The following is a 23489-nucleotide window of genomic DNA, read 5'->3' as shown; positions in this document are numbered from 1 at the left end:
TTGGGATTGATTTTGGGAGTTTTGGTCCCAACATTTTAGGAATTAGGGGCCAAAAAGGGCCCAAATAAGCATTTTCTTGGTTTTCGCACTATAACTTAAGTTGAAGTTAATAGAAATCTATGAAATTTTGACACAAGGTTTATGACCACAAAAGAAAGGTTGGGATTGATTTTGGGAGTTTTGGTTCCAACAGTTATGAATTAGGGGCCTAAAAAGGGCCCAAATAAGCATTATTCTTGGTTTTTGCACAATAACTTTAGTTTAAGTAAATAGAAATCAATGAAATTTAAACACAATGTTTATGACCACAAAAGGAAGGTTGGTATTGATTTTGGGAGTTTTGGTCCCAACAGTTTAGGAATAAAGGGCCCAAAGGGTCCAAAATTAAACTTTGTTTGATTTCATCAAAAATTGAATAATTGGGGTTCTTTGATATGCCGAATCTAACTGTGTATGTAGATTCTTAATTTTTGGTCCCGTTTTCAAATTGGTCTACATTAAGGTCCAAAGGGTCCAAAATTAAACTTAGTTTGATTTTAACAAAAATTGAATCCTTGGGGTTCTTTGATATGCTGAATCTAAAAATGTACTTAGATTTTTTATTATTGGCCCAGTTTTCAAGTTGGTCCAAATCGGGGTCCAAAATTAAACTTTGTTTGATTTCATCAAAAATTGAATAATTGGGGTTCTTTGATATGCCAAATCTAACTGTGTATGTAGATTCTTAATTTTTGGTCCCGTTTTAAAATTGGTCTACATTAAAGTCCAAAGGGTCCAAAATTGAACTAATTTTGATTTTAACAAAAATTGAATTCTTGGGCCTCTTTGATATGCTGAATCTAAACATGTACTTAGATTTTTGATTATGGGCCCAGTTTTCAAGTTGGTCCAAATCAGGATCCAAAATTATTATATTAAGTATTGTGCAATAGCAAGAAATTTTCAATTGCACAGTATTCAGCAATAGCAAGAAATCTTCAATTGCACAGTATTGTGCAATAGCAAGAAATCTTCAATTGCACAGTATTGTGCAATAGCAAATATTTTCAATTGCACAGTATTGCACAATAGCAAGAAATATCTAATTCACAATATTGTGCAATAGCAAGAAATTCCAATTGGATTTCAATTGGAGTTATCTTTCTTTGTCCAGAATAGTAGTTGAATCAACTTAAATCATTGTTTTATACAATATACAATGTATATTCACTTTTACTACCAACTGATAGATTAAAACAATCTTTACCATTCAGTAATAACAAGCACTTTTTTTACATTTTAATATTTTATGATGTATTTAAATGAGTAGTTATTGTTGCAAACTTCATTAGAAATTTGAATTGAGATCAGTTTTGAAATAAGGGAAATGGGGATGTGAAAAAAAAATTTGGGGGTCAATTTTTTTCATTTCAGATTTCATAAATAAAAAGAAAATTTCTTCAAACATTTTTTTGAGAGGATTAATATTCAACAGCATAGTGAATTGTTCAAACGCAAACATATTTTTTTTAAGTTCATTAGACCACATTCATTCTGTGTCAGAAACCTATGCTGTGTCAACTATTTAATCACAATCCAAATTTAGAGCTGAATCCAGCTTGAATGTTGTGTCCATACTTGCCCCAACCGTTCAGGGTTCAACCTCTGCGGTCGTATAAAGCTGCGCCCTGCGGAGCATCTGGTTTTAGAGAGTTAAAACTTTGCTTATTTAACAGTCTTGAAGCCACACAAAATTAATTACCTGTCTTTGGATAATTATTAAACAAACACATATTTGCTATTTGGGGAGATTTTTTTGTGATTTAAAACAAATAAGTCAAGTTTATAAACATGAATCAAAATTCATATTATCAAAAATCTGTATTTTACTCAGATTAATATGAATTTTCTATAAAGGACCCATTTAAGTTTTTGGCAAATCTAGATCGGGATTTAAGAAAAATAATTTTTGCTTTCCAAATTCCAGAAGAAATATATAGATATCAGTAAAATTATGCCCCTTAAATATCAAGAACAATCTGTTCATATTCCATTAGCAAAGCATGAACTAGAGTTAAAGGTTTAATATAGAATGTTGTACATGTATAATGAAAAACATGGCTTAGTCAAATAAGATTTAGCTTTGAAATTAAAAGCATGTTAAATTGGATAGTTGTTGTTGACTGAAGATTTTCATATAGAGTTTTCTGCATGCAGCAGAATCTAATTCCGAATTTTAGTTTTTGATTTCTAACAACGAATGTTAATAGGGTAAAAAGATTTACTCTTGTCATCCATACATGCATATGCAAATTCTGATTTGATTACCTTTTAAGTTTTGCATTTAGGCTACTTTTCTGATGTACTATTGAAAAAGATTGATATTGTCACAGTGTTTGTGTTTATGGATAGTTAATTTTGTTAAACATTACTGTAATGTCCTTGACAAAATTCAACAATGAGGTTGCTATAACCTACATTCCACACTTGAATAACTTTGGTTAACTTTTAAGTTAAGGTTAAGGTCTATTATCAGAGATTTATTGTATGATGTCAGTGATAATAATCTTTGCAGCTTTCTGTACTTTTTGAGATCAATACAGAAGAATTTAAGTGAACATGGTGACCTATAGTTGTTAATGTCTGTTTCATTTTGGTCTTTTGTGGATAGTTGTCTCATTGGCAATCATACCACATCTTCTTTTTTATATTTTATCAAATCATTATGACATGAAATGAGGACCAATTTAATAATATACAGGTATCTGAATAATTGATTATTTGAAACTGAGATGAACCAAAAATTGCTTACACAGTCAAATATATGCTAAGAAGTTTTTGGTAATGGATAGTACAGGCAAAACTATTAAGAATGGTACTATCTATCACTTTAAATTGTTTTAATGGTACCTGTATGTGTACCAAATTGTACTTTTATTCTTAATCTGAAAATCTGCTGAACAATGCCTAAAAGTTGTTTTTGTCTATGAGATATTTGTATAAATTGCAAAGCTGCAAAACTGCATATATACTTTATGTTAGATGCAAGAATTTAGGTACAAGTGTTCTTAAATTAATTAAGAAAAACATGTCTTGTCTGTTAATACATAGATAGAAGGGTTTTGAATTTGTTAAATTGTTAAGAACTTAAGAATGATACAGTTTGTAGAGATTCCAAGTCACTTTTTAGGGGTTCTCATAAGCTTTATAAATGTTTAAGAATGAAACAGAGTCACAGACCTGTAAAAGTACCAGAAATAACATTGTCTTGGCAGTCATACAAACGTTTATCTAAATAGATACACATGTTACTGTGTAAAGAAGTGGGAGGACTGTTATTGATAATCTATATGTTCTTAAGATGGTTGTCAGATTTGCCAGAACTGCTTTCTGCAGAAGAATAAAATGATCAAGTGGTTGTTCAGCCACAAAAGATGGCAAATTACTCATTAAAGATGATTTTGGTTTAGTTACTTCTTAATTAAAGTTTAATATATAAATATATATATAAAAGAACGATATGACTGTCACACTTGAATATAAAATTATAAGCAGATGTGGTGTGACCGCCAATGAGAGCAATGATAGGTCACTGTACGGTCTTCAATGATGACCAAAATCCATGCATAACATCAAGCTTGCTTCACATTTCTTTATCTGTTTAATTGAGTGCCCAGTGTTGACTTTGTCCATGCCGTTGCAGAAAATGAAATCTTTTTTCGTCACAACTGAAGACTTATGACTTTAATTTGCATAACAAGTTAACTGTTTTGTAAATTTTTCATTAGGTTAACAAGCACAGTATTCAGGCCAGTCATTAGAAGTGGTAGAATACATTACAAAATCCTTCTCCAAAATTATTATCAATTCAAACCTTATTAGGCAACACACAATTAGGTTGTGTTTCATGCATCCCTAGTTTAACTTTAATTTTTGTTACATATATCTTGTTTCAATGTTTGCCATATTTAAAAAGACATCACAAAAATTTCTGAAAATTACAGTAGTCTATTTAAAGATGAAATATTTGATTAAAAATGCTTTAGCAGTCTTAAAACTTTGCTCAGTGCTTGGAGCACAAAAATCCTGCTTGAAAAATTAAATCCAACATTTTGATTGGTTGATTTTCGAGTAAGAGTACAAAAAAACTACTCGAAAGTTTTATGACCGCAAGGCCTGGTATCTACATTTGTTTCTACATACTAGAGTATTTTTCTGTCATTAAGTTTGTTTAGACCTGCCCTATTTTTTTTCTGTCAGGAGAGACAAGATACAAGCAAATATATTTTGTTTGGCCTTGTTAAACTTTTTTCTTCTGTTCTCCAGGTGTGAAGCTACCTTATAATTACCTTCATTAAAGGTAAATGACTTATTTCTAACATTCATTGTTATTGTTTATTAGGTAGATGTTAGATAAAAACCATAAATTAGGCTGTCTGTGGTTAAACCAACCATTAAAATTACTGGACTGGCAAATCATGATTCATAACTTTTCTGACTTTTTAGTCTGTATTTTTAAATTTTAAATGATAGTTCATCAAAACTTCTTGTGATTAGGCAGAAGAGAGGTATTATTACAGACAACTTATTTATCTATTTTGTTCCCCCGGTATCTAAAAGCAAGGGCCTAAGTATTGTATCCAAAATTTGCCTAGGAACTTGCAATATGTTTAAGGTCTGATGGTGTCTGGTACAAATTGAAAAGTAGGGACAAGTTTAAGGGATATCTAATAAAAACAGACGACCAAACCAACTTTAATTGTATAAAAAAATAAGCCCCCCTCTCCCTCAATGCATCCAAGAAATTGGTCTGAGCTCTCATTTCTGATTGCTTCATATAAGCAGTAATCCTTGATTAATTTTTGAGACTCTGACAGCTCAATTTAAAAATCAAACTGATTTCATCTTGTGGAAATATTGAGTAGGTGTGATTGTAAGACATGAATATAAAAGAAAAGGTATCTGACATTTGGCAAGTTGTTGATCGTTACCTTGGAAATATTGAAGTGTGTTGAAACATAAATAACCAAGGTGTATCCTCCCTGAAAACTTTTATCCTGATCTTTTATCTAAATGACTCCCCAGAACGTTAAACACTATAAACTATATGAAACATTTCAATATATTCTATTTGATAAAATCATTGTTTTAATGAATTATCTTAAAAGATAGATACAGTGGTTGTTTTTATATTGAATCATGCTATTTTCTGCAAATTTTGTTGATGAGTTTTTGCCTCCTACGTTAAACACAATATTTTTTGTATGAAAAGCACTTTATGTGCAAACTATGTTCTGATGACGTCTATATCCATTCCTGCATCAGTTATATTTGTTTCTTAGGTAAAAAACAAAGTTCATCTTCATCATTAATTTGTTGTACATCAAAAATAGTTGCAAAGATACTGTCATGTTTTCTTATGCAAGAATTTAATCATTTTGATTTCTTTCAGCTTTATTTTAGATTTTAAGTGACTTAATGGAATTATTAAATTATCATTTACAAGTTTTATATTTTGAAATAGTAAGCATTCAGTCTCAGTTTTATGAAACTTTCCAGCAAATTGAGCTTTTTAAGTGATAAACCAAGATAGATTTGAAAATTCTAGTGTTTAATAATTATGTCTGACAAAAGTAAAAAGTAATTATAAAAAAGGAGATGTGGTATGATTGCCAATAAGACAACTCTCACCAAGAGACCAAATGACCAAATGACACAGACATTAACAGCTATAGATCACCTGATACAGCCTTCACCAATGAGCAAATATTCACACCTAGGTTGTCATATTAGTGTATTCCATTACTCCGGTCATTCAGACATATCCATTATTTTCACTGAACTTTCAGTTAATCCGTATCCATTCTAAAAATGGCTGAAAAGAAGGTACTGCTTAGTTTTTGCAAATTATACATCAGGCTCAGTGATCATCATTCAAAGGTACCTGTTGTTAGACTTTTAATAAAACGTACATGTGACATTGATATATTTTACAGAAGAAACCTAGACAAGTATGTAGATACAAAGTAAGTCTAGAATATCATGTGGTTTCTGGGAACATATCATTGCAGCGCTTCTTCTTGTGGTGAAAAGTCATTTATTGCCAAATTCTTTTCATCTTATTGTGGTACTCTACAGCTAAAATGAATTTTGTCATGTCCACATCTCCATTAATAACGGAGCGCCATACCCAGATTAAATATATTCAAGGGGTGCAAATGTTTGTTGGAGTTTGGGGTATATTAAAAAATTTCAACTTGAATAAGTAATGTTTCAAATAAAATCAACACTTAATAGTTTTCAAAGGGAGTGTTATAGCACTTCTCCCCCTTTCTGTGATGAGAAAAGTTACTTTGAATTATGTAAAAATTTGGACTTCTCAAGCTTTTTTCATTTTTCCAAGATATTGCATGTTCAAATTCAATACCCTTTTGGTGAAAGAAAAGACATTGTGCTTCCATTCTTATTTCTACAGAATAGACACATGGGGGACCACCTAGATGTTTGCTTACTCTGTGCCTAGATCCTCACCAAGATCCACAGTGGATAGGTAGAAATGACAAAATCCACCGAGGTTGTAATGTATTTGTCTTTTGTCTTCATATCAATCAACAGATCTACTAATATTTGTAACAGATGTGGACACATACATTTTATGATAACTGCATGGATGTACATGTTATTGTTATAATTCGTGTCTTATGTTTTTCAAGATAACCTTTATTCTAGTTTACAAAGATTTTTTGTGAAGTGAATCTTAGGTTTAGTTAAATTTTGTAGTTTCTTAGGCTATTATATCAACTTCTTATAGAAAAGATTAAAAGTTTGGCTTTATTGATATAGGGTCTTTCTTTTTTTCCAGATTTAAACTTTATTTTTGAATTTTTGGTTGGGTCGTTAAAGTTAATAATCTCTGTTAAGAACATCCCTGGTTATGTTGTGAAGCTCTTTAGTATTAGAGTAATTCCAAGTTCAAAGGACCAACTGATCTAAAATGTCTAATTTTGTTGGTTTGTGGATAACAGGAAGCTGTTCTTTACTTGCATAGGCCTTTCTTTTACATTAGGTTCGCGATTTTAATTAATAGTTATCCCATAAGGATGCGGTGTGTCAGTGTAAGATCATCCCGATGGCCGGAGGCCAGAGGGTGATCTTACACTGACACACCCAGTCCGAATGGGATAACTATTTTACATCCCAGCTGTTTTAGATTAGACGAAAAACCATTTACAATTCATAAAATCTAGTTTAGAACGCCACACAACCATTATAATATACTTTATATATTACTATATGATGTATACCCTTTATGACCCCCTAACACGATGAGTAGATATCAAACAATGTCAACTCGCCCCACTGGCCAATCGGCCAACACTATATCGCCACTTTATGAAAAAATCGCCCCACTCTTGAAACCGACTCGCCCAACCTTAAAAAAAGTGTAAAATCAAATTGAACAATCAGTCTGACAACTCATTTATTTAACGAGTAAAGGTCTGCCAACTCGTCCCAGTTAAAAAAAAATATCTTGCTTCCTTATAAGTATGTTAAATTTCTGATAGTTCGTACCCAGTCGTCCTGGTGAAGTGGTATGTGTCGTGGCTTGATATGCTAAAGGTCTTGAGTTCGAATCCCAGCATATACACTGGATTTTTTCTACGTGAATTTTGATAAATAGTCTTCTCCGTATAATTAATTATAAGTTTTATACTGGATTTGACATTCCCGCCAAAATGTTACAGAACAAAGGAAAGCATGCATAACAAAGAAACTTAAACTGGGGTGATCTGGTAGGGGTGATCCGGCTCAGATCACCCCTGTTAGAACAAAGGAGCTGGGATGTAATTTGCTAGTTTAGAGTTAAAAAAAGCCTGAAGTGCCATTTTTTCTTAAAAAAATTAATGTTATACATGACGATTGTACCAATAACCGATCTTTTAGAGAGCCTCTTTTAAAAAAACTTAGTTTTATGTCAAGGTCAAGTGCAAGGGTCTCCCAAAACATAAAAAGTCTATGCTTAAAGCTGCCTTAGTGGTCAACTCAATTGAAAAGTCAGTTTTTGACCCCTGGCCTTCCAAAATTTATTATTTTTAAGTTAAAGGTCACCTCTCAGACTCTTATACATTCACTGTTATTTATCCCAAAGGTAAATATAAAACCATTATAAACAGAAACGTTTATCATTTCCAGTATAACCAAGCATTCAAATATCAGTAAGGCACAATTTGATATCTTATTGTTTTACAATTGATTAATGTAGGAAAGTATTAGTGGAATCAAATTCTAACAATTTATATGTATTTTATCAGTTAAGTATTTTTTGCCCCATTGGCAGTTTTCTTCTTACTTGTTGCTCTTAGAGAGAATTGGAGATGTTCCAAGAATTTGGTAGTGATGGATTTTATACCACTGAGGAGAATATCAGCTGATCACAATTAACAAAACTTACAATAAATAACTATAGTGTTAATTTCATATTTAGAACATTAATGACAGATTTACACAATTATACAAATTAAACTGTTTCTTTAGGTGTTGGTCAATTATGAAAATCTCATTTCTATATCTATCTTTATATACTTAATCATTTCTTTTCCTTAAAACCAATTAGCACAGTGGTTAATTTCTGTAATTAAAAAGCATCAATTAGCTGTTAGGAGATATTAATCAATGCACAGCAGAAACCATTCTTGTATTTACAAATGGTTGGTTATGTTGAGGTATTACAGAATCTTTTTAAACAATTGTTAGCTGCTATAATAGTTTAAGTGTAACAATTTATTGGATTCAGTCATCTCAACCTTAGATTTTCCTGGTTGCCACAACAGCAATTTTTAATTTAACAGCAAAAATCTTTTTAATGGTCTTTGGCAGCAATCAAATGACAGACCCACAACTTACAAAAGTTGGTTAATATGCAAATGCAGGCATTTTATGCCACCCTCCCCCTAATGATCACTTGTAAAACTTCTCCCTTTACTGTTCATATGATATTGTTTTCTTTTAGTTTAACCTAAACAAATAACATTGCACCTAACAATCGACATCTGACTAAAATTGGAATAACTCGACAGTTCTGTTTCCTAATATATATAAAATACCTAAGAAATTTACATAGAATCTTAACTCATTTCATAGTTTTAGATCTAGTTTATAGAGTTAAAATATTTACACTAAATTTAACATGAATTGTCCATTGAAATTTGCATACTGAATGTTTCATGTCTTTGTCAGCTAAAGGTACCAAGACCATGATAAGGGGAGGGAAACTAGTTATATGACTGCAGAATGTACAACTAGGTGGTAAATGCTATACATTCTCTAGGGAACCTGTACATACATATATGCCATAGAAATTATAGAATCTTATGTTAATGACGTAACGTTAAGAGTATATTAAGAGACGGTTAGAAGATAAATGCCAGGTTTATTGGTTTAATTTTAGCCTATTTGTCTTTGTATGAAGAATAAAGTGTTTAAACAAGTTTTCCCACTGCAGTTCAGATTATAACATGTTTATACAGTGAATCATGCTGGTGATGCACTTTAGATAAAACTAATTTCATTGTGTGATGATTAATATTCAAGATAAAAGACTATTATTTTAAGAGGTAGTCTTTATACATGTACCCTTTCTAATTTCCAAAGTATTATTCATTAGGATTGTTCTTCTGTTAATGAGCTGTTAGCTAGGATATAAAGAAATTGCCTATGAGACATTTTGAGAAGATACTTTTATGTATTCCATGGACTTAATGGTTATTCTTTGCTTTGATACATTTTTATGCATAAGAATAATGAGATGTGGTATGATTGCCAATGAGACAACTATCCATTAAAAACTACAATGCAAAGATGTGAAAATTACAAATCTTCTTCAAAGAGCAAACTGAGAAGCGAACCTACTGTAGCTATTAAAAAAGCCTTGCAATGAAAAAATTTGAAACAATTCATATCCCAAATTTATTATCCAGTGGTGGATCCAGAACTTTTCCTAGGGGGGAGGGGGGCGCTGACTGACCTAAAGGGGGGGGGGCCTGCTCGGGTCATACTTCCGTGATTCCCTATATAATCAACCAAATCCCCCCCTGGATCCGCCTATGTTATCATTGAATATCAGCTACATCCCACCGTTAATGCTAGAGAAAGAGAGCTGTTTTTTTTGTTGGTATGAAATATAAGAATTTCTCATTTATTCTTGGTCCGGAACTTTTTAATTAGATAGTTTTTTGCTGTTTATTTGAACCAGAGATTACAGATCAAAATAACATGACACTGTATGTACGCCCAAGTCACACAAATTTCTAAACTGCGATTTCACCTTTCCTTAAATTATGGCTTTAAAGACATTTAAAAATGTGTGTTGATATAATGTATTGTAAAATCATAAACTTTCCTTATTTGCACTAAGATTATAAGTAAATAATCACGTAAGGTTAAGGATAATCTCGGTAAGTAAGTCTGGTTTACAAAGAAATTTTACTACCTCTTGAAAGATCGTTATTTATTTGGTCTAACATGGTTATTTAAGGTATTAAGATACTTTAATAACGATCAGGTGTTGAAACTGTTTTTACACCTACTGTTTTATTACTCCAGTAGTTGTTGACCATTAAAGGGGACATTAATAGGTCATCTGCTGACCAACTGTAAATATTTCTCTAGTAAAATACTCAGCGCTTATATTTGTTGCCCTAAAATTAATTGTAGTATTTAAGTTTAAGAAATAAGATACCGGTAGTCTCTTGTTAGCTTACATGACTATAAAGAAACTTAGATAGTTTGCATGTGCCTGGTTAGTGGTACTAGAATGGGTAGGGTGGTGTACGTTCTTGTATTCAGTGTATAATTTGTAGACATAGAAAGTGAGGTGATTAAAAAACTGTATTTACAGGAAACAAAACATCCAGTTGTAGCTTCAGAAACATATTTCTTAGCCATTTATTGAGGATAAGATCAGTTTCATACAAGTTATATATATATATTTTACAGGACTATGTGTTAATTGTACTAAAATTAATACTAATCAGACATGTTTCAATTGACCTTGACCTCTTATCAAAACATTACTTTGTAGACATTTGCCAGTATATATATGAATTATATGTATTATTGGTCTATTTCTTTTATTTGATCCAAGAGGGATGTTTTTTCTGACATGTTTTGTTTGATTTTGACCTAATATCAAATATTAATTCAGTATACATGCTAAAACACTTCTCTGCATCCACACTTAGATAAAGTTTGCAGTTATATTTTGGAATCAAAAAGTTATTTTTATTTTTTCAACCTAACAATAGATTACAAATTCAATAAAACAAATTGGGCAATAATTTCCTCATCAACTTGAACATGTTGAAGTTGTGAAAGTTTATTTCCTGTGATTGCTTTCAAGCATTTTGAATAAAGATTTTGATAGTGATAAATTTCAAATTGTTGAATTGTAGGTGATATAAATCAGAGATAAATGATAAACATATTGATTGAATTACTTGGGTGTAAAAAGTATGACATGTTTATGTGCAAACTGAAAAGAAAGAACATGGGATGAACGTACAGATAACAAAAATAAAATGAAATTCTAAGAAAAAAAGTATATTAAAAGAACAGCATTTACATTGCTAATATTCATCTTGACATTTGTTGGTAGATGGAATATAAAACACTTACACTAAGTCTAGCAATTACAAACTAGGCACTTTAGCACCAAAGTGTTTTTTCCTTGGTATCCACATGGTGACCTTTATTTGTAAACTTCTATTTCATTTGGTCTTTGCTGGAGAGTTGTCTCATTGGCAATCATACAACATCATATTTTTATATACAATCAAATTATGTACAGGATTGATTGCAAAAAGCACTGTATGTCTAAATGGGTGCTATCCTTCAAATTCTATCATTCTATGTCTGACAATGGACTTTATAGGACATAGGAGTCAGAAAAATAGTAAATATATCTTTGACACACAGACTTATTCCTTACTGCTTTATAAATGGTTGTAAGCAAATACATGTACATGTATCATTCAGTGAAGTGATGTCAGCATAGGAACGCTATGTTGTATTATTTTTTTTGGGTTAAAAGTAGGTTATTTTTTCAATAGAGTATTTTAAACTATATAGGTACTGGATAAAGTTCACATGTAAATGTGCAAAGTTTAAGGAAATTATGCAATAAGCTAATTGGCATTTTATAGGGAAAGGGAAGTAATTAAAATTGAAAAAAAACACATTTTGTTTGTAAATTTTTGTTGCAATTTGTAAAAGATAATCTAAAACTACTTCCCTTTCATAGCTATACATACAATTTTGAGTATTGAAATTTGAAGGAAGAATCCAATTTTGATATGCTAATATTATGAATACATGCATTTTGATTAAATATGATTTTGAGGTAGAGAAGTGAAATTATGGGTTTTAAATACATATTTCACACATTGTGATTATAAATAAAAGAACATCTCATTTGCATGCACATTTGTCTGGTATGATATAATAAAATATATATATCAAAATAGGATATAAAAATGTCAAAAATTTAGGCCTGACATACTTTTCCGTATCTGAAATTGAAATAAAATTGAACACAGAGCACTCATATTGAAATTTAGATTGTCCTATAAGAGTACATTCACATGAAACTTATGTGTATTAATGTAACTTTATAAGAAAGACTATGTGTAAAGGTTACTTGCTATTTTCACAATTTAACTTTGGTTCAGACACAAAAGTATAAGGTATAATAATTTTAGTTCCAAATTGACCAATGGAGATGATAGCAGATACTTTCATAATACAAGTTCTCAATGGTATAGCCATGAAGGTAGAATTAAAACTGGTTCAAAGTTATAAATATTATAAACTTGTTGGTGCATGAATTTTCTGATGACTGCAGTGTGATCCCATAAGGGGAACATCTTTACTCTATATGAATTATATTTTAATTCCTTGATTAATAATTTAGCATGGGATTAGATTTTCAATAATTTCATTTAAGAAAGAGCATATATCATTTTATTGTCTCAATATTCAGTATGATTTCTATTGTTATTCCAGAGGTAGTACACCAACTCAAACCTATGTATCAACACCTCCTGTAGGAGCCTATAACCTTCAGGGCTCTGGTCCCACATCACCAGCTAGCACTGCCACTAGCAGTCCAGGAAGTCAGGTAGGTCATAGATCAGTACCAGTGACGACCACATGCAGAATAAATCCTCTGAACCTAAACACCATAGAGCTCAAGTCCTATGCAGTTGTGATGCACTTTAAAAAATGATGGATATTGAACTTTTCAATTTAGATTAAAAGAAGACAATTGTCTATATAGATAAAAGAAGATGTGGTATGAGTGATAATGAGACAACTCTCCATCCAAGTCACAATTTGTAGAAGTAAACCATAATGGGTCAAAGTACAGTCGTCAGTACGGAGACTTGGCATGCATGTGTGCATCAAAACAAATAAAGATATACATGTTGACATTCATTTAAAAGGTTTCAGTAACAAAAAATCATGTTATAGATAACGATATCCCTTTTACAGCTATGTTAACCTGATCACCATTCCTCATACTGTTGTTCATATGTATAACTAGAAACTGTATGACATTGAGTTTAAATGAGTTTTATAAATATACAAATATTCGTTTTACTTTCCTTTTAAAAAAATAGCTGTAGGGTTTCTTTATCATGTAGATGGTATCATATGTTTAAAAAAATATTAATTCATTTTGACATGAAATTGTTTTGATCAGTCAAATGTTTTGAGATTTTTATTGTCAGTCTTTTAAAATTATGGGGAGAAAGGCTGACAAATTTTACTTCAAGTTCTGCTTTGGTCCTTATCAGTTTTGAAACTCTTCTTACATTGATGTAGCTTTCCAAATTATGGTCTTGATTATACCAAGCATGCCAAGAGGGTGTCACACTGAAATTGATGATAGACTTCGTTGTTTTTAACCCTGTCTGTCCATACATATATACTAGTTTTATGAAAAATGTCATTGACATTACGGAAATAAATTGTAAATATTGAAGTGAATTCCATTATTTACAAATACATGATTTACGAAAATTGGTGTTTCAAGTCATCTGTACTTGTATGGTAATTATTGTATATTTCTTAAGGACATTTGATAAATGTTTATATACAGGAAATAATAAATATGTAATTAAACAAATCCTGTTTACTACAGATACAATCTTAACGTAACCTATTTAAAAAGTATAAATTGAAGTTATACTTATTGAGCTCAATTCTATGTGTAATAGTATCATTACATCAAATACTACCAATGTTTTAATTGTGCTTTTTCATTTTCATTTCACTCTGGTTGACACGTACATGCAAAACTGCTGTTTGAATATCTCAATTTGTTGCATGTCAGATGATGTAACTGATTGAGATTTACCATTATTATCTGGCTTGATTCAGACACTTCATAAACATGTAGTTTCAAAATTAATGCAATCAGTTTTACTTGATGTTTCACATGATTTAGCCTTATTCATAGTTAGTATACCCATTACATTACTTATTAACCATGTTTTATGTTTTATAGAACTATAACCAATCAGCCAGACCATTTGGAAATACCTCCAATAAACCTAGCTATGGCATGGACAATGTCACACAGAAAACATCGCAAATGTCATTCAGTCCGTAAGTATCCACAACCCTCAGTTCATTATAAACCTAGCTATGGCATGGACAATGTCACACAGAAAACATCGCAAATGTCATTCAGTCCGTAAGTATCCACAACCGTCAGTTCAATAAACCTAGCTTTGGCATGGACAATGTCACTCAAAAAACATAACCGGTGGCATTCAATCCATATGGTACACAGCAGTCAGTCCAATAGAGTTAGGGGGCTTGTCAGTCAGAGGTGTATGTCATCTACTTCTCTATTGTGAGTTTGAGCCTTGCACTAAGTAGGTGTGTTTGACTACAATTTAAATTTACCAGGATTGTTAGTTTCCCTCCTAAAATAAAGTTACACTATTAAATATCTTATCAGTTGAGTTATTCAACATTCATTTATCCTTCAAAGTCAATTCAAAGCATTTAGGCTTGAGTCTGAAAAAAATTGTTGTGAAATCTTCTATAAAATGAAAATAACTCTTTTTAACTTTATAAAATTGGTACCCTCCAAAGACCATTCCTGTATCACCTTTGTATAGCAATGTAATTAATTACAGCAGTACATGTTTATGGGTGTTTTGTTTGTAAAACATGCTGTGCAACACACATATCTAAATTGAATGGATTCTTGACAAATTTTTATTTAAATTAACTTTTTAAAACCATATGAAAGTAAAATTATTATATATATGTCTTTTGATGAGGGCTGTATGATATTTAGGTAATCAACAACATTACTAAACATAGACAATGAAGAATGTAGATATTCTAATTATTTCCTGTTTATCCCCGATGCCTTATCTGCTGGGTTTTAATCAACTAGGTGTAGGTTTGATTCAGGTAAAAATTCAATCTATGTTTGATACAGTTTACAGGTAAAAATTCAGGAGAAAGCTATTTGATTTACAAAGTCAAAGACCTCACTTGGTTTATATAGTGGAAAACTGTAAAATATGGATGCATTGATTCAGATGTTTCACTATAGAGAATTATTGTCAATATATGTCACCAACAGGATATTCAAGTTCTGGAGTTGTAGTTTCATTCGATCTGTTTCATTATTCTAATTTTGACAAATGGTGCACGAAAACTTGTATGGTGAATGTCAGGAAATGAGTTTTTTGGCTCAAAAATCATGAAAATTTCTTTATTTTATGTTGATTTACTCTTGATATTATGATAATCTTTATGAGTATTACTGAGAAACTTTCTTTTCTGCCATTGTCATGAAGGTGCAGCAGCCAATATTTAAGCCCTTTTCTGTCTGTATCTTGATATTTTTAATGTTAAATTGACAGAGATTGGTTAAAATTAAGGTTCTAAGATTTAATGAATATTCATCTTTTATTTTCAACATTAACCAATTAACCATTAAAATGCTCAAATGATTGTTAAGGTGATTCCACACCTGTTGACCATGCCATAATTCAGTGGTTGTTGTTTGTTGATGTGCTTCATATTTGTTTTATGGTTCATTTTTGTACATAAATTAGACTGTTAGTTTTCTTATTTGAATTGTTTTAAATTTGTCATTTCTGAGCCTTTTTAAAGGCTGATTATACGGTATGGGCTTTGCTCAATGGGAAGGCCGTATGATGACCTATAGCTGTTAATTTCTGTGTCATTTGGTCTTGGGTCATGATTGTTTAGTTGGTTCCACACCAGTGGACCATACCCTATTTGACACTATGTCCATTTAAAGTCCTTGATGTGACAGGTTATTGAATATCCCTAGTTTTGTAATTACAGACAAGGATGTTTAAATGGTTACAATTACCAAAGTGATAGATCGTGTTATAAAAGACGTAATTGAAGGTTTACATTGATCAAATCTTCTAACAGATTAAAGGTGATAATCATAGTAACGTTATTAACTTCAAAATCAAGACACATGATAGTAAATTTTTTGACATATCAGTAAGATCAGTTGATAGACTTTTTGATTGTTGATATTTTGAAGAAAAGCTTTGCGCTGCAGAGAATCATAATTTAATTAATCTCAAAAGTAGCAAATTCTGTGTTTGAAGCATTTTATCAGTGTTTGTCTTCATTTTGAACATTTAGGGCTAGATAAGAAGAAATACTGTGTGTACAGTACACCAAAAACAGCCTAAAAAGTAAAAAAAAAAGTACCTTGGTACCGAATTTGTCTTTACAATACAATATTTTTAATTTTCCAAATTAAAGGGCCCATTAAGAGCATAACATTAATTACAACATGACATAGACATTACAGAGTGATTAAAGAAACATAAAATAATAATTCAAATGCATGAGGAAAGAATCAGTGGTCAAGGGGAGATAAATCTTAAATTGGAACCTAACCTCTAAGGTTAAACATTTGTCTAGAGAGAATTAATCAAAATGTATGAGTTTTCTCATTAATGTATTATCCCAACTAATTTGATGAATAGCAGATTTTATTAAATTTATTAATATCTTTTTTTAACTCGGGTGATATCAAGCCAGTATGGTCACATGCCCATTGTTGAAGACTATATGTCTGTTTTTGTGACATTGGGTTGTTGTCTTAGTTATGTAGGAGCCTTGGTGGTCATGCAGTTTAAGTAGTTCTAGTACTTTACCACTAGCCTGTAAACACCAAGGTTTGAGGCCCGAATGGGAGGTACCATCGATTAATCAGTACCAATCTTTAACTGACTAGGATAGCCATGAAGATTGTGGTTTCTCTCTGAAACTTTCTCCACCAATGAAAACTGGACGCCACAGAATAGCCAATAGTGCTAAAAACACTAAAAATCAGTTGTGTGTAAAACCCACATATTTTATTCATATCAATGAATGACTGGCCGTCTGCTCAGTCTGTTGCAACACTGCATGACATCATAAGAACAGCTGATTGATTTGTCATTTTCAATGAAAAAGATTGCAATGCAGACATCTAATTGAATCTTATCTTTATATTGATCATTCAGTTATCAGTTTAAGTTGGATATTTGTCAAAGAATTTGTAGAAAAACAAACCAGATAAACAAATCTATAAATTGGAAAAATATGATAAAATCAATGTTACATAAAAAGAAATTGTGTGATGAGATGAAGCCAACAAAGAAAATGAAAACTATATAAATTGAAACAATAAGTAAAGAACCCTAATATTTTGTAAACGAATCTTCATAAGAAATGCTCTTGTGTAAACGAATCTTCACAAGACATGCTCTTGTGTAAACGAATCTTCAGAAGAAATGCTCTTGTGTAAACGAATCTTCAGAAGAAATGCTCTTGTGTAAACGAATCTTCATAAGAAATGCTCTTGTGTAAACGAATCTTCACAAGACATGCTCTTGTGTAAACGAATCTTCAGAAGAAATGCTCTTGTGTAAACGAATCTTCAGAAGAAATGCTCTTGTGTAAACGAATCTTCAGAAGAAATGCTCTTGTGTAAACGAATCTTCAGAAGAAATGCTCTTGTGTAAACGAATCTTCAGAAGAAATGCTCTTGTGTAAACGAATCTTCATAAGAAATGCTCTTGTGTAACGAATCTTCATAAGAAATGCTCTTGCGTAACGAATCTATATAAGAAATGCTCTCGCGTAACGAATCTTCATAAGAAATGCTTTTGGGTAACGAATCTTCATAAGAAATGCTCTTGGGTAACGAATCTTCATAAGAAATGCTCTTGGGTAACTAATCTTCATAAGAAATGCTCTTGCGTAACAAATCTTCATAAGAAATGCTCTTGTGTATATGAGAAGTATTGGCAAACTTTTAGAACTTTGTGAAAGATAACCTAATTCTTGTTTTAAAGTACTGTATGACATTAAAAATTACCTTTATATATTTTCTTTCCCATTTCAGTAAACCAGTTGCAGTTGATTATCAAAGCGCAGGTCAAAAATATGCTGAGAGAGACGAAAAACCACCATCAACATCAATGCAATCTAAATCATTTAGGTTCTTGAAAGATACACTTGACAGTGGACAAGGTACAAGATCTTCCTTAACATAGACTTAAAGTTTTGATCCAATAAAAAAAATGGTTTTCTTTACAATAAAGTGCACTCAAAATGATTAGAATCAGGGAATAAAATCTGTAATTTTCAAATTTATCAAAATTTGTCTCACTTTATTGTGAGATAAATTTAGTTTAAATTTTCTGGTCACACCAGTGCAAAAATGTCAATTATGTAAGTTACACCCACAACAATTTTCATGCATTATGTAATCTAATGTATAGTTATTTGTGTCAATGCATAAATTAAATCTAGTAATTTGAATCTTAAGAAGTTTTATAATTGAGCAGTAACATATTTATAAAAAAAAATATCCTTTGTCAAAGGTTGAGGCCAGATGCTATTTAGAAAATTATTTAATATTGCACTTGGAAGACTTTTTAAAGAAAAATTAAATTTTAAAATACACAAGTCTTTCAAATGCTTTGTACAACAGGGTTAAATACTTGGTCAAATATTATAACAAAATTTGATAATATGTTATAATTTTCCAATATGATGCCAACATGTAACTTCTTGTGTAAAGACTTGCATATTATTGAGGGAAAAAAACGATGGAAAAGTATGCATGTTTAATTTAATCTAACCATGATATTTAATGATGAACTTCTATCAATCCAAATCATACAAATTTTGATTTGTACCAACATCCAATTATTAGTTTGGTATTCTGTAAATTCAGAAATTATTGTGTGCATTCACTATTTCAATTTTTCAAGAATGAATTAAAAAAAAATAATTTAAAAATGCATACAGGTCTATATTTCAGTCATCAGAATGCCAGTTCTTATTATTGCAATAGTCATCCAGTCGCAATATTCGAAATAATTTCTGAATTTACAGTATTGAAGTGTTAAGATTATTGTTTCCTCTGTTATTGTATACAAATTAATCTGCATGGTGTGTTACTAACCCTGATTTTACAGAGCCTCCAAGTGCTTTGAGACCCATGAATAAATCTGTGACCAACCAGAGAGCGGTCTCACCAAACACAGTGGTTTCAAGTAATTCTAAACCTCGACAGTTCAACACACCTACTGGTCTTTACTCAGACCAGAACGCCTCTGATGCACATAGAGCGCATGCCAGGTTTGTTTATGTGCTGTGATACATGTCTTGTTTTGCTACTCAATGAATGGAAGTTTTGATAAGATGTGTGACTGTTTTTTTGCAATCTTGGGAATTCCCCCCAAGTGCCAGAGAGCTTTGATGTTTCCCCTAAAGTGCCCAAATATTTGTTTATTTTCACCCAAGAGCTGAAATAATTCAGCATTAGCAAAAATGTAAAAAAAAATTATAAATTTTTGTTGGCAGTTATGAAAAGGTAAAGGGTTTATCTTAAAATTTGTAAATAATTGAAATTTATAAGCAACTAAATTCATAAAATAGCATTATCGTTCTATTTTGATGCAAACAGACAAAAAAAGATAAAAACAGACATTTATTTTAACATTATTTTCAATCCAAACATTAGTATTGATTATGATGTAAGAACCTCTGATTGATAACAGACACTGGAATCTTATCAAAACATGCCTGTTTATTGGGATAATCACAGATCTCATCATCTTTACCCAATATTGTCTGATGGGTTAAATTATGTGTAAATGTGTTGGAGATGAAATGATCTATATGATTATATCAAAACAATAAACATCTTCATTTATCAGAAGAAACTAATCTGTTTAATCTTTTGAACATTATAATGTAAAAGAAAAGGAAATTATTTTTAGAATTTTAAGAAATCAAATTTTATATCGCAAAAGATACAAAATATACATCTTTTAAATATGTATTAAAAGATACAAAAAAAAACCATCTTTTAAATATTTATTAAATAGCATGAAAATCTTTTTTTAATGCATCAGATTTCTATTATTCTCCACCAGTTTGCACATATATTAGAATGATTACTGTGATTACATTTATTTGACGATTATATTGATTACACATATAAACCTGATTACTGTGACATGTTAATTTTGTTTTTAATCAAGGAAAATAAAACAAACTTTTATTGTAAGATTATCCTTGATGCAACAAAAAGAAGCAGTTCACAGTAATTACATTTATAATAGAATATTGACAGCAAATGTAAATAAAATTTGATAATAATTGCAGAATCACCAACTAGTGGGCCTCAACCCCCATGGAAAAGGTAGGAAAAATGTTGTTGAGTTATCTCCCTTTGAATTGAATTGCGTTTTATGAAATTACCTTCCTTTATGGATTGATATTGATTTTGTATTATTTATCTATTGACAGTTTAACTGGATTCTTATTAACAATGTTTTTATTGTGTTGAGACCCCATAAAAGTTTGTTCTTGTATTTTTGAATGTTGCATGTGTAATGTGTTGTAAGGGAGACAACTTCATTTAGTAAAAAAAACCAACAACATGGAAATACACATAAAAGAAATAATTCATGCATTTTTTAAATACAAAAGATTGAAAAAGTACATGTATTTTGTAAAAACACAAGAGAGAAAAAGTACATTAATTCTTAAGTACACAAGAAAGAAATTGAACAGGCTAATATTACATGAAAAAAAAAAAAAAATAATGAACAAATAAAAAAAGTAAAAAAATTCTTAGTAAAAATTTAGATTGTCAATTTTATCTTTACTTGCTGCAGGGCAGTACAAAATGCCAGGAGAAGGTAACTAGTTATATGCAAAATATAGTCTTTAAGTTAGTGCACAGATTGTCAGTAGACAGATATAGGTTTTATTTTCAGTTTTAGCCACAAATTGTATTCCAGGTTGATATCTTTTCTGTTTTTTAAAAGGAATTGAAATCAGCAGAAGTTGGGCTAGCAAGATTTTGTTTTTATGTATATGTCTATCCACAAGTTAGGCAATAAAAACGTGGGTCTTTTTGGTACTTTCCTCAATCTTTAAGAACTTCTTACTTTGACTAAATTCATTTTTGAAAGTAATTGATGAAGAATTATAAATACTAAAATCTTTTCATTCTTGTAAAATTTTTAATGACTTTTTTTATTTTTAAAGGAGGCATTTCTGCCTTTTCTACATCAGGCTGAAAATATTGTTTGAGTTTTGCAGATCTTCATAAAGCTGTTTTTTCTCTCACCTACAAAAAATTTAAGAGATGACTATGTTTTATAATATTTTTTGATGAACTATGAAGATTGGTTTTAAAAAACTGTTTGTGACAAGAAAAGAGAAGGACAATACATGAAACAATTACAGGTTGCAGTCAACATTTTCTGATTTCATTTTCCTTTTGCAGTTTATTATATATTTTCTGTATTAAGTCAGAAGATGTAAACATAACATTCTGTTTATTTACATCATGAATTCAGATACAATGTAGAAAAATCCCAGCAGTTATATAACAGTCTGTTTATCTTTAAGCTCCTCCAACAAAGAACACAACACTTTAACTACAGCTTCACCATATACCTTCTTCCCCTTAAAACCTGTAGTGTTCTCTGTATTCAAACCAGAGTGAAAATCCCTGCAGTTCCAGAGCTCTCTATTTATGTTGCAAACTATAATTTAGGAACCAGACAAAACTTTAGCTTTATAGTGTCCTTCCTGCAGCAAACCCATTAACTTCTGTTCCTGCTTTATGTTATACATATATCTTGCTACTAGTCCAGATACCTTTATGCACTGAAATGTGTATCAAATGTGTATCAAATGTTTTCTTTAGTATTTTGATGGCTTTCTTTTAATGTTTTGCCGCGATATAACCTTTTTGCGCTCATGTGGCGTAAAGCAATCAACAATCAATCAATCATTTTGAATTTAAAATTTATAATTTTATGCTGATTATTTTATCTGTAAAAATTTTTCAAACTGGTAAAATAAGATTTAAATTTTTTTTTTAGCAGTGATACATTAGATTCCTTATTGTTTTTAGGGTATTGAATTACAACTTTGTCATAACCCACATATGCTTTTTAATGTACATGAAGTCTTAATTGATGATCAGTGTTTTACTATTCATTGCTTTGTCCTCGCGTATGGATATTTCATTCCTTGTTTAAAAACCCTTTTGGTCAAAATCCAGGGCAGCCATTTTCTATTTTTTTACTTTTCTTGTGTTGTGTTTATCATATTTTGGTATTTTTACTCTTTTTAATTGGGTGGTTGTACCTCTGGTTAGGTCTCTATTTTCCATACTTAGTAAACACTTGTATAACTGTATCTTGTTTGGTTATTTCTAGCTCTGATGACATACCAGTTAAGCCTAGGTTATTTCTAGCTCTGATGACATACCAGTTAAGCCTAGGTTATTTCTAGCTCTGATGACATACCAGTTAAGCCTAGGTTATTTCTAGCTCTGATGACATACCAGTTAAGCCTTGGTTATTTCTAGCTCTGATGACATACCAGTTAAGCCTAGGTTATTTCTAGCTCTGATGACATACCAGTTAAGCCTAGGTTATTTCTAGCTCTGATGACATACCAGTTAAGCCTAGGTTATTTCTAGCTCTGATGACATACCAGTTAAGCCTAGGTTATTTCTAGCTCTGATGACATACCAGTTGAGCCTAGGTTATTTCTAGCTCTGATGACATACCAGTTGAGCCTAGGTTATTTCTAGCTCTGATGACATACCAGTTGAGCCTTGGTTATTTCTAGCTCTGATGACATACCAGTTGAGCCTAGGTTATTTCTAGCTCTGATGACATACCAGTTGAGCCTAGGTTATTTCTAGCTCTGATGACATACCAGTTAAGCCTAGGTTATTTCTAGCTCTGATGACATACCAGTTAAGCCTAGGTTATTTCTAGCTCTGATGACATACCAGTTAAGCCTAGGTTATTTCTAGCTCTGATGACATACCAGTTAAGCCTAGGTTATTTCTAGCTCTGATGACATACCAGTTAAGCCTAGGTTATTTCTAGCTCTGA

At 31.1% G+C, this 23489-nt stretch overlaps 1 protein-coding gene across 39 annotated transcripts in view; it reads left to right on the top strand.

Moving 5' to 3' along the window:
- LOC139489032 (PDZ and LIM domain protein 7-like) overlaps positions 1–23489 on the top strand; it is a 46593-nt gene that overhangs the window by 10508 nt on the left and 12596 nt on the right. For 9 of the 39 annotated variants that reach the window (XM_071275098.1, XM_071275096.1, XM_071275113.1 and 6 more), the window contains 6 exons: positions 5976–6005; positions 13039–13153; positions 14546–14646; positions 18449–18576; positions 19530–19692; positions 21240–21263. In XM_071275098.1, coding sequence (XP_071131199.1) covers positions 5976–6005; positions 13039–13153; positions 14546–14646; positions 18449–18576; positions 19530–19692; positions 21240–21263 — 561 coding nt within the window. Of the gene's footprint in view, positions 1–5975; positions 6006–13038; positions 13154–14545; positions 14647–18448; positions 18577–19529; positions 19693–20724; positions 20762–21239; positions 21264–23489 lie in introns of all 39 variants that reach the window. The other 30 variants (XM_071275101.1, XM_071275100.1, XM_071275115.1 and 27 more) reach the window with 7 other exon arrangements.

The sequence above is a fragment of the Mytilus edulis genome, chromosome 9, assembly GCF_963676685.1.
Source record: "Mytilus edulis chromosome 9, xbMytEdul2.2, whole genome shotgun sequence".
Lineage (NCBI taxonomy): Eukaryota > Metazoa > Mollusca > Bivalvia > Mytilida > Mytilidae > Mytilus > Mytilus edulis.
Note: the sequence above shows the minus strand (reverse complement) of the source record. Positions and strands in the feature narration are given on the sequence as shown.